This window comes from Glycine max, chromosome 16 (genome assembly GCF_000004515.6).
Source record: "Glycine max cultivar Williams 82 chromosome 16, Glycine_max_v4.0, whole genome shotgun sequence".
Classification (NCBI taxonomy): domain Eukaryota; kingdom Viridiplantae; phylum Streptophyta; class Magnoliopsida; order Fabales; family Fabaceae; genus Glycine; species Glycine max.
In genome coordinates, this window is record NC_038252.2 from 37,005,733 (window position 1) to 37,018,184 (window position 12,452).

Here is a 12,452-nt window from a genome sequence, read left to right on the forward strand (position 1 = left end):
ACAAAAATCAAACCTAAGTCTCATATTTTTGCAAGCTTAGCCACATTGGAATGATTATGTTATTAATAAGATAGTTTAAACAATTTCTGTGATCACCAAACAATACATTACATACTAATTCTATGCTGGAACTTAGTTCATGTATATGTTAACAGTGGTATGGTTCAAAGGTATCGCAGTACATTTGCCTAATTAACATTAACATTATCATACAAAGAGAATTGATCATTAAGCTTGCAAATTTATTCAAAAAAATAAAAAAAGCAACATGTAGAAGAGATCATTATCAACTAACCGTGGTACCTAACTTTTGTGTTTAAAAGTGTCTATCTGAAAGTATCAAGCTGACTTCATGAAATAGAGATTAACAAATCCATATGCAGAAGTCACTTCTTAAGCAACATTTTTTGCTTCAAGTGTTCTATGAATAATAATTGCACTCTACTGTATATAAAAACTTTGATCAACTAATGAATGCAACACTCCAACACAGAAGAAAGAATATTTTTCATTGAGATCGCTCATTGCCATTTGTGAGGCTTGATATCAGGGTAAAGTCCCAAAACATGCTCTGGCATAAAATCATGGCGAGTTAGAATCCCAACAACTGGAGGTCTCTGCAATATGAAGAGGTTGTTAGCATATTTTGCATCAGGTGAAGCAAAAGAAGTCAACTTAACTAAGTACTTATTCAATAACTCTTGTTAAAATGAGAGTTTATTCGTGAGCTCAATGATGAAACTTACTGAAATAAGCTAAAAAGAATTTTAGTAAGCTTCTCCATGAGACTTATTATTGAAATAAGATAAGAGCTTATAAGAAGGTCAAAACTCATAGGTCACCTCTATAAATTCAAATTAGTTTTTCTAAATGCTCCTTGGATCTAATTGAATGAGTAAACCATCAACTTTATCCTTACACTATTACCCTATTTCCTGAATGGTCCCTAATGTAAAAAAACTACTCAAGTAGTCCTAAAAGTATTAAAACTAACGCCAAGTAGTCATCCAAATACTATAAAACCCTTCAAAATTTAGTCCCTAAACTTAACTAAAATACATCAACTTAAGGATTATTTAAAGTGATTAATATCCAATACTTTAAGGATTACTCAAACACTTTACTTTAGGGACTATTTATGAGAGAAGTTCATGCTTCAAGGACAAAATTGATGGTTTGTCTATTTTGGAATCTTCAAATAAACTGTAGACAGATGAAAAACTGTAATGTTTACATGGCCAAAGAATGCAGATGACACAGATTCAAGTGAAGGGGTATATAATAACATTTTTTGGGAGGGAAAAGAAAAGATATCATACCCCTTGGCTCTTTGGAACAACACACATGTGCCTGAGTCCATGTTGGCGGAAAAGAATAGCAGCTTTGGCAAGTGACATTGTCTCAACCACAGTGTAAGGAGATGCATTAGTTATTGGATGGAGATCAACATACATATCTATCTCTTCCTCTTGGATATCAAGATCCTCTAGTTTGATTTCCTTTCCTGATCCTGCCTTTCCAAAATCCAAAGTAGAAATTCTTTGGAAGATCACTGGATTCGCAAAACCCCTATCTCTTGAAAAGATCTTCTCCTTCAGTAACACTAGTAAATGAGACCTCAGTACAAGCCCACATAACTCTGGTGCATCTGAGAAAGGTGGTTCATCAATGACAGGAAACCCATTATGCCCTGTAGTATGCAGTGCATGCAATATATTCCTAACCTTTTCGATGCCAGAAAAGGTTATCAATGGACCTGAAACAACATCGCGTGTTACTAAATTCCTCATGTAAGGTTCTGCATGAGCCTCCAAATAAGGAAGTCCTTTGATCTTAAGTATTTGATCATAGACACCCTTGTTGAAGCTGTCTGCCACAGTTTTTGAGACTAATAAGACCAACATTACAAGTGGAAGTAACAAGAGATCATTAGTGAGCTCAAGCAATATGACACAAATAGACACTGTCATTCTCATGGTGCCACCAAGGAAGGAAGCAGCTCCAAGTAGGGCAAATAGTCCTCTGTCGAGTTTGGTGATCGTTTCGAAGAGCCGGCCGAAAAGACGGCCATAGGCAGCACCAGCAAGTATCACAGGAATGAAGAGCCCGGATGGAATAGCAATGCCATAAGTGATTATCCCAAGACAGTAAATAGTAGCAAAGTAGATAAACAAACTGGTAATATGAAACTCTTTGATTATCCTGGGGCTAAATAGATTGCGAATAGCATCATCATTGGTGTTTAGAAACAGAGAAGCAAGATCATTGTAGTAACCTGGTGGGCATTGAAAGTTTTTGTATTCTCCAGACTCATCAACAGAGGGACAGATCACTGTCGAATTAGAAGGGCAGGGAATGCAGTATGCAATCCATGGCAAGAAATAATAACAACATGATGTCAAAAGAGCAATTGTGACAACAAGAGAGATTTTTGAAAATGCACCTTTTCTGCCACAAAAAAAGGGTTATTAGTTACATTGATAATACATTATAGGTTAATCTATTCATTTGATCCTACCGTTGTCCTCATTTTAAGTTTTAGTGCCTATACAAGAAAATTGTAAGTTTTAATCCCTACACATGAATAAAAATTAAGTTTTGGTCCTCATTGCTAATATCATATAACTCTATCTGATAGTGTAAAACTGCTACAAAAAATTTCTGACAGTGATTAAGTACCACAAAAAACTATTCAAGGACTAAAACTTCGAGTTTTTCGTATAGGGACTAAAACTTATAATAAGGACAACTATAGGACTAAATGAATAGTTTAAATTGATTAAATTTATAAGGATGCATCCATCCTTAATTTAAAGTGGTTAAATTTATAAGGTACTATAATTTAATCAAGGTAAACACACCCTTATTTTCTCACTTTATACATTTCCTCACTTTTAGAATTTGAGCTTAGGGATGAACTTAACTCCACACGATCAATTGTAAGGTGAGGGCTGTCCATGCTTTATAAACTCTATTCACGGAAATTAATGCAATCCCAAAGAGGTAGCAATTAAGGCAGCTTTTCAAAACACCCTTAGGGCTATCGGCATCTTATGCCACTTTTTTCTCTCTTTTAACATGGGCCTGACTCAACTCAATCCCCATTTAAGCTATGTCTCTATTCAATGTGAGATTAAGCACTAGGATGAGGCTGCAAATAAGGCAGCCCCTAAAGAGGCTGAAATTAAGGCGGGTTAGAGATAACCACAATTAAGACGGTTTTCCAACACTCACTTTAGAGAAAGTATGTTCTGTAAGCATGATTAGAAAATAGCAAGTAAATGGCTAAGAACTATTTAACTTTGAATGTGAGGACATACCCATTGATGATGCTATATGTCCGAACAACCTTATCCACAAGGTAATTATATATGCTTCCAAGAATTCCAGCAATGGCTCCCATTAGTAGTACTGCAAATATCCCACTAGCACTATATGTTATATTGGCTGAACTAACATCATACATTATCAGACCACCTTCCCCAAATAGCCCACATTTCCCGCCTGTGGCACAAAACTGAATTGCAACTCTTAAAACAATAGCAACCACTGCTGTTGTGAAAAAAGTCCTCCAAAGAAGAGCACTCCGCCACCTGAAGGTATGGCCCATAAAAAATAAAAGAAAATGTTCAGTTTTCTAAAATGGCCATAATTTACAATTCATAACATCAACCATATCATCTATCTTGTCATGCAGTTAAGATCATTGGATTAAAACCAGAAAACATGAAGCAGAGTTCCTTTTTTAAAATCTTTTAAGTAGAAGGTGGATACCCTTTTACTCATAGCATAAACATTTGAAAGTATTCAAGGCATTAAGTGGAAGATATATTGTGTAGACATCATATTCCATTTGTCCATAGAAAAGAAGCAGAAACCTTAAAGACCATAAATTATCAAACATAATGAAGTTATTCATGAATTCAATGACCATTCTTCCAATTAAACTTTATTTAGTACACTATCGTCAACTCCATGTGGTAAACAGTTAGCTCGTCACCAAAAGAAAATTAGACGTCACCAAAAAAAACCAGTTTAGCTGCCTGCTTTCTTTTCATTATTTATTTTATAAGACAGACTACTAACTTTCATGTTATGTAATTCTAACTTCTTAAAAGTTAAGCACAAATACTTTGATTTGTTTCACGTATTCATATCCAATATCGATACTCTTGAATACTCCACCAATACCTTTAAAAAAGTTACGAAAATCCAATACAACTACATATGAGACATTAAAGTATGTATAACATACAAACATAGAAACATGTCCTTTGATGAACCGAAAATGAAAATTGTCTTCTTTATGGACGATTTCAAGAAAGGGATAAAATTGATATTATTCCTATTTGTAGACAATAGAAGTGATTTACGATGATCATTTATAATCTTTATTTTGTTTTCAGTAATGTCCAATGAGTATATTCTTTATTTGGATTTGCAGAATTACCATTATATATTTATAATGTTTTGTGCTCTTCTATACATAGCTAAATACGTATCTTACACCGTATCCTATATAATTTTGGAGTAATCATATTGCCGTATCAGATACATATTTATTTGATACAAGTATGATATCTATGCATGATATCACACTAATAATGATTACACATTCACGGCTATCTTACCACTATTGATGTCATTTTATTGCTTCTTTTCCATTAACACCTTATATTATAGGGAATTCTTTTTATTAGAATCACAAATTTGCAATATAAAGATACCATGAAGTTGGTAGAGAAAGAGTAACTTTAGCAGAAATAGATACCATGTAGCTGCCTCTTCAAGAGCAAAGAGGACACCACCTACTGGTGCACGAAAGGCAGCAGCAACCCCAGCAGCTGCACCACAAGTAATCATGTCTCGCCGGTCTCGGTCATTTTTGAAATATCTAAGCCAAGTGCAAGTCAAGTGATACTTGCGAGATCCACCCTGCCCCAATAAAGAAGCTATGCATGCACCTGTATGTACCATAGGCCCCTCTTTGCCCACCACAAATCCAGCAGAAACTCCAAGGATGGAACCAAATATCTGTCACAGTTAAAACCATAGGTTTATAAAACACATTGAACATGTCCCAAGAAGTAATTTATTTTATCTTGTTCTTACCACTAAAAAGGGGAAAACGCAATGTATTAGGAATGAATCAACACAAGCTATGGGAGATGTATTGGATTGAGATTTTTAAAATCCTAATCGAATACACCCGCCCTGAGATAAATTGGTCTTTTTGAAAACTTGGTTTTCAACCTAACACGATGGCACATTTCATAAATGTAACAAGCTACACCTAGTGGCAAAAAAGATTTTCTTGTTGTGGCTGTATTCTCTGATGAAATTAATCCTAATAACATTTTCAACATATCTAATCATGTGAAATCTCTTATGCATTGCTAGTCAACTAGATCAAAGAAAATAGCTTATATCAGTATAAGAAAGAATAATCCTTTGAGGATCAGAATAGATTGAGGATCAAATTATTTAGTACCTAGCCATTGAATCTGATACCATGTCAATAAACAAATTCACCTCAATGTTTAAGTGTAGGCACTGGAATAGGTTTTATCTCAAACATTTTGGTATAACTCGGTCTATCTTTTCCATATTATTTTGCGGAAACACATAAGATAAAATAAAAAAGGTAGAGAAAGAAGTATAAGAAACACCAAACATGTCACAATAAAAAGTATATATATACAATCACCTATCTTGAATAATTAAGAAATTGTTTTAACTTTTCCTTGGTAATATATCCTGCAGTGCATTGAACCCTTTCCAAGAAAAAAAATATATAATAAAAGGCTTACTAACGAAATAATATTCACTCTTCGCTAAAATTCTTTTATCTGAAATAGAAAACTGGGACATTTGGTAATTTTCATTTGTTCAAGGAGTTATTCAATTTTTATCTGTGTGTTTATGCAAAAAGGGTAGACTTGCTCCCAGTATTGTAGTATTATTCACCTTTACAAAAAGGGTGCTTGGAGCCAATATATGTTGAGCATCCACACCATTGAGATATGCTTTTACCTCTGGAATGCCAGAGCCTGCAGCTGCTGGAGCGATGAAAGCACAAAGTGCAGCAGCAGCTGCTGCTAAACACATATTCGCACCAGCATATGCTAAGAAAGCTTCAAGATATCTGCACTGGAACTACTAATCTGTGAGAATATATGAACATTAATGCCAACCATAAAGAATTACATGACAAGGATTAGTGATAACTGAGAGAAAATAATTTCAACCAAGATCCGAAAATAATTTCTACAAGGATTTTTGTTCATTAAATTGGTGAATTATGATAGAATATAAATATATATATATATAGAGAGTTAATATATGATTTAATCCATGAAATGCTGTTTATTTTTGGTCCATGAAAGTGATCATTTGTACAATTTAGTCTTTCAATGTATCAACTTGCTCATATTTTAGATATTTCATGGCACATATATATAATCAAAATGTGAGCAAAATTAATAAATTTTGGGATCAAATTGTATGTATTTACACTTTTGAAGACTAATTAGTCACCAAAAAGACTAAAATATGATTAAGTTAACACATTCGTGAACCAAATTGCATATATTAACACTTTCAGGGATTAAAGATAAACAGGATGTCACTTTCAGAAACCAAATTATATATTAACTCTTTCTCTCACTCTATATAGTCGCATATTGAATATGCCAATTGCATCTCCAATACAAAGAAAGACTACCTGAAAGGGAAGTTTAAGGGAAAAAGAGTAGTTGCAAATCACAATACATTTATTGCTTATTTTTAAAAGCATATTATATAATAGATGCATTTAAGTTGGTAAGCAGATGACATATTTATAAACCAATAATTGGGAATAAAGCATTTTCTGTAATTTCAAAAAATTTGTTTTGACAAATGAAAAGAAGTGCCAGAAGCATACAAGAAGTATTAGATGTGATATGATACGTATCTTTTGGGAAGGGGAAAGGAGTGGAAAGCATAAATATCACATGTTTACATTTTCTGGTTATGATTTAGAGAGTTGACTAAATGATGGGCAATCACATGATGAACCAATTCAATAGTTACATTATAAGCACATCATATATATCTTTAATGTAAAAGTTATGAAAAGAACAATTAGCATCTAACAAAAAATCAAGTACAGACCAAATGCTCCTTTAGCAGTTTGCAAAATGCATCTGGTTGGAGCTAGGAGCAAGCTCACCTGTGTTTAGACATGAGACTGGTGGTCATAAACAGCTTGAAACCAGCTATGTTCTCAACTGCAAAACTGTTAAAGAAGCCAACCAATCCAGTACCTAATCCAATAAGAAGAGCAAATCCCCACTTAAGCATCACATAATGGATTATCTGAACCTTCTTCCTGGAACTCCAGTCATTCTTCAATATTTCATTGTCAAAAATCCTAAAATTAAAGAATAAGTATTCTGGTGTCATAGCTCATTCCTTAAGTACCTGACTTGCCAATGCAATCAAAACAATTCCAAAGTTCTTGCTATTTGTAATTTTGATTAGCTGGTGCATAATAATATGACTTTAAATGCTATGGAAAATTGGAAAGAAATACAAACATGGAGAAACAGAATAGAATCCGGCATAAAAAAACTAACGTAGTGCCACAATGGGGGAGGGTCATTGTATGCAGCCTTACTCTAAAATTTGTAAACATAAGTTGCTAAGGCAAAACTAGCTATAGTGGAACTGTGGAAGGCACTGATAGATGTAGATACCCCTTTGCCCAGCATTCAAAAGGAAGAAACGTTTAAACAAGTAAAAGATTTTTTACTCCCGATATAATTAACTATAGGAAGTAGAAACAATGAACTACTTGCACAATTATTCCTGAAATGGACTCTTTTTCAATCAAAATATTATACTTGGTTAGTAGCAAAATATACATGTGTGTGTATATATATATATTACTTGGTTTTGGATAGAAGTCTCAGAACACAATGACATCGGGTAATTTACGTAGTTGATCCCACATAATGGGAAAATTCTTTGTTGTCGTTGTTATTTATAATATTCTACTTTAATCTTGAGGTTGTGAGGTAATGTTACTTTTTGACACTATATTGTCCTCTCTCTAGTTTTTTCTTCTCTATTCACCAACAATATCTTTTATCGAAAAAGAATCAGTCTGATATTTTTTGTGTAACGAAATTTTAACTTACCCTTTCAGCCTTTCTCTTATGTACTGAAATATGAGATCCCAAGTATCACATGAAATTCTGAACACATTTGCTCCATTTAATGACTTGAGTACCTGAGATTCCAGGCAGAAGGTTGCAAAGCTAATTTGTAGAACTATTTTTTTGTTATAAATTACAGGTATCCTACACTGGAGACAGTTGTGCTCAGATTAGTAGGAATATTATAGGCGACAAAGATCTCTCCCTGAGTATTTAACGCAATTACATACTAGGACTCGAACTCAAGACATTTGTAGAACTAATTTGCTAAGCTACAAGATAGAAGGTTTTGTTTGGCAATATATGGTTTATAAACAAAGACATTCTAGGTAGCATAAACTCCAATTAGAAACAACTGGACTCTGACATCATGAGGAAGCAAAACTGCAAACAAGGTTTAAGTTAACAAACGACACTGAGCACAAATTTTAGTGATTTATCCCACACACGCTAAAATTCGACTGTTTGATGAAAATAAATTACAAAACTACCAATCTGCCATATTTGTTTAAGAGCATCCTCTCTCTACATTAAAATATCTGCATTGAATGAAAGTGTTTTTAGGACTTATTTTCCAACAAGAGAGTTTTTAGGAGTTTTTTAATTATTTTTATTTTTTTGAGTTATTATTACTCTCAATAAGACATTTCTTATCCTAATTTTATATACTAAGCATTTAATTTAGTTTTTTTTTCAAATATGCTTTTTAATTTTAATTTGAAATTTAATTTGATTTAACAACTAGTTTAAAAAATCCTTTCTCAATTGTCTCAAATCACTCTCCTTTAAATTTATTCTTAATTATTTTCCAACAAGAGAGTTTTTAGGAGTTTTTTTTTAATTATTTTTATTTCCATTTTTATGAGTTGCTATTACTCTCAATAAGACATGTCTTATCCTAATTTTATATGTTAAGCATTTAATTTAGTTTTTTTTTTCAAATATGCTTTTTAATTTGAATTTGAAATTTAATTTGATTTAACAACTAGTTAAAAAAAATCCTTTCTCAATTGTCTCAAATCACTCTCCTTTAAATTTATCTTTGTTTATATGTTTGATTTTCTTAACCGCTTATTTCTTTCAATTTATTCTTTTTCATCTTTATTTATAAATTCAATTTTAATAATTTTTAAAAGAAATTATCAAATAGTTAAAAATAACATTTTATCACTAAATAAATTATTTCTTTTAAGTTTAAAATATAATCTACATGTTGAATGATATTTATTTTTAACTTTTTAATTATAATATAATTTATATATTAAAAAAATTATTATAAATTTTAATTATATAAAAAAAACATTTATTCTATATATTATACCAGCTAATATACTAGTTTAATTATTAACAAAATTTAAGAGTGATCAAACAGTGGAAGCACATGATGCAAAGACACCACTGCAAAATTGCAATTAAAGATATAGTTACTAAAAGGAATCATCGTGTGAGAAAGTAGCTGGAAGGAGATGATATTTATGTTGAACTATGTATGATTGAAATAAAGAAACAAAAAACAGGTGGCACACAGGAAAACAAACTCCCCTCCTAAAAAAGAAAGTGACAGAAGTGATAAAAGTTCCTCCCCTTCCAAAAAAGAAAGTGACAGAAGTGATAAAAGTTCCTCCCCTCCCAAAAAAGAAAGTGACAGAAGTGATAAAAGTTCCTCTATATGCAGTGTACAGAAAAAATTCTTGCTGAATTCTGAAGCAGCTTAAATATATTTTATAGAGACTAAAACTAAAAATTAAAAATTTTATAAGAACCATAAACATATTTAACCTAATAAAAAAAGAGTATGCCAGCCATGTTCCTTAAAACATAATAGTGTGTTTAAGCTCAAAATTAAAAAGAAAGCAAGTTGCTTACTCATAGTCAAGGCTTTCAATAGGGCAGAGGTTGGCACCAATAATAGCAATCTGGGAGGTGGTGTTAGTCCCCTTCATAAGAAGTGGCTTTGTATGAGCCTTGTTTCTGTCATATATCCCTGACCAGTACCCTCCACTTTCTTCATTCCCATCCCACAAATCTTCATTTTCTATGTCATGCTCATAATCACTGCAGTTTACACCATCTTCTGCATCCATCTTCTCAGCTCCTTCGCCGCTGGTTGGTGTCATGATAAGAACCTAATTTACACTACAGCACATGTATATTAATCAGAACCTGCAACAAGCACAACCCCATCTTAAGCATGTCGTGTAATCAAAGTGCCATCTCACATTCAACACTCAAAATTAACCTTCCCTTGACTTTCCTGTACAGAAACAACTTGCAAATTATTGAAACTGATACCATATTGAAGATTGAAGATTCAGAGAATCTAAAAAAGAATTGATCAAAAAGTGAGTTCTGTACAAACGAGTATTAACTGCTAACTTATTTAACTAACCAGTAACCTCTAATACAAATCATGTCAACAACCATGGCTTTCAACATTTTACAACTGTGAAGACTAGTTTTGAACCATAGTCATTCAACTGGTTGATATTCTGGAAATTGTTGGATCAACATTAATCACATGAATAGTTGACATATACAACAAAAAGGGATCATAGGAAAGTTTATCAGCACAAACTAAGGTATAAAATTATGACAGTTGAGATATAAAAAAAAAAAAAAACTCACACACACACAACAGTTTGGGCGAGATAGAAGTATCAGAAATTGGTTTACAGTAATCAATAATGCTCCTTCTTCTGGAGTATTTCCAACTCTGAAGATCACCTGAACATAAACGTTATCCGTGCATCTCTTTGAAAAGTCCAAAGGAAAATATATGATAAGATTAAGACGCAGGCACTATGCAGACAAAACACATCAATAATTAACTGCAACCTCAATAATTCACTACAACTTATCATGTGTCAAATTAAACTTTGACACCAAATCTCGTCATCTATTTTTATTTTAATTCAAGGTTAATGTTAATTTACTTAATCTCGCTAGTTTCTTTCTCTAGGAGTGGTAGTAACACACTGTCTAAGATGCTCCTTCTAATACTCTATTGATTGAAATTTATTGAAAATTACAAAATCTTAGAGAGATTTATTAAATAAGACATGAGATTTACAAAATTTTATGATTCTTAATCAATTTCAACCCATATGAGAAAGTGTTCAACAAAGTGAGTGTGTGTTTCTAACATTTCTCTTTCAATAATTATCATGGAGATCTCTCAGCTTTCCTATTCGCGCGCTCCTTTTGTCACCTGTCATGATTGGTGAATCCCGCAACTTGCCTAGCTCTTCTTTGAGTTTCTTTCTTAGTGATTATTCTGCTTAATTCTACAGTATCTGTTAGATTTACCAGCATAATTAAAGAATTGAAGGTAATTGGAAGAAATCCTACAGCCACCACAAACCATGAAAATTCGGTCCTAGAAGATGATGATCACCACCTTCCAATTTGGTTGCATACATGAAGCTGTGTATGTAAATTTCTTTATAGAACCTTATTTAATTGACAAGATTCCTATGTCCCTCCATCATCATCTTCTAGAACTAATGGCCAACTCCACCGTCAAATATTGCCATAATAACCAACAAGTTAAGGTGAACATTTAAAATTTAATCTCTAAAACAACAAATTACTCTTACTAATTAAAACCATAATGTCACTTTACACAGCATTATGAAAAAATTGAAGTATCTATCTATCTATATTCACGTAATAGGTATTTAATCATCTAATAGTAACAACAATCTTTCTCACCTAACACATTATTCCACTGTGAACCCAAGACCGAGTTGGCACCATCCATTTCAAAACCAATAGAATCTAATTAAGACCAAATTGGCTTCATTTTCATGCCTTGCGAAGCCTTGTCACAATTTTCTAACAAAGAACCAACGGTAACAACCGAGGCAAGTAAACTCATCGAATAAAGAATATCACAATATGGTGTCCAAAAAAGAAAGGCCATCATCAACATTGTCATCTTCTGGAACCCTTGGGGCAGCTGCAGGATCTCTTTCCATCACCATCTCTTCCTGAACTGAAGGACAGACACATATATGGCTTATTAAATGAGAACATTTCTCATTTTAAAAACGTGAAAACCATGAATTAGACCACAACTATATAGACAATCAAAATATATAAAAGTTATCTAGTGATCATGCCACCATTTAATAAAGTCATATTGGAACCGTCAACATTAAACAAAATTGTACATGACTGTTTTAAGTTGTCATGTGATTACCAACTTATTTTTAATTTTGATCATCCATATCTAATTACAACACTCCACAT

At 32.7% G+C, this 12,452-nt stretch overlaps 1 protein-coding gene across 9 annotated transcripts; it reads right to left on the minus strand.

The window, feature by feature from the left end:
• Window positions 1–221: 221 nt before the first annotated feature.
• LOC100809070 (chloride channel protein CLC-c) lies at window positions 222–12,195 on the minus strand. 9 transcript variants are annotated; one of them, XM_041010640.1, is made up of 8 exons: window positions 11,913–12,195; window positions 10,068–10,364; window positions 7,214–7,414; window positions 5,968–6,145; window positions 4,772–5,034; window positions 3,321–3,593; window positions 1,320–2,448; window positions 222–617 (listed from the first exon to the last, which is right to left on the minus strand). In XM_041010640.1, exons 2-8 carry the CDS (start codon window positions 10,316–10,318, stop codon window positions 522–524), a joined length of 2,391 nt encoding a protein of 796 aa, XP_040866574.1. In that variant the 5' UTR covers window positions 10,319–10,364; window positions 11,913–12,195; the 3' UTR covers window positions 222–521. The 9 variants fall into 9 exon arrangements, with proteins under 9 accessions (XP_040866574.1, XP_040866577.1, XP_040866579.1 ...); XM_041010643.1 differs by lacking the exon at window positions 11,913–12,195 and adding an exon at window positions 11,345–11,831; XM_041010645.1 differs by lacking the exon at window positions 11,913–12,195 and adding an exon at window positions 10,827–11,334 and having other exon boundaries at window positions 6,034–6,145.
• Between the last annotated feature and the right edge of the window lie 257 nt (window positions 12,196–12,452).

Coding starts and splice junctions, on each gene's coding strand:
- LOC100809070 (XM_041010640.1), bottom strand. CDS start 10,318: ATGACACCAACCAGCGGCGAAGGAGCTGAGAAGATGGATGCAGAAGAT. Junction 6,146..7,213: donor AGTCTCATGTCTAAACACAG/GTGAGCTTGCTC, acceptor GTTCCAGTGCAG/ATATCTTGAAGCTTTCTTAG. Junction 2,449..3,320: donor ACATATAGCATCATCAATGG/GTATGTCCTCAC, acceptor TTTTTGTGGCAG/AAAAGGTGCATTTTCAAAAA.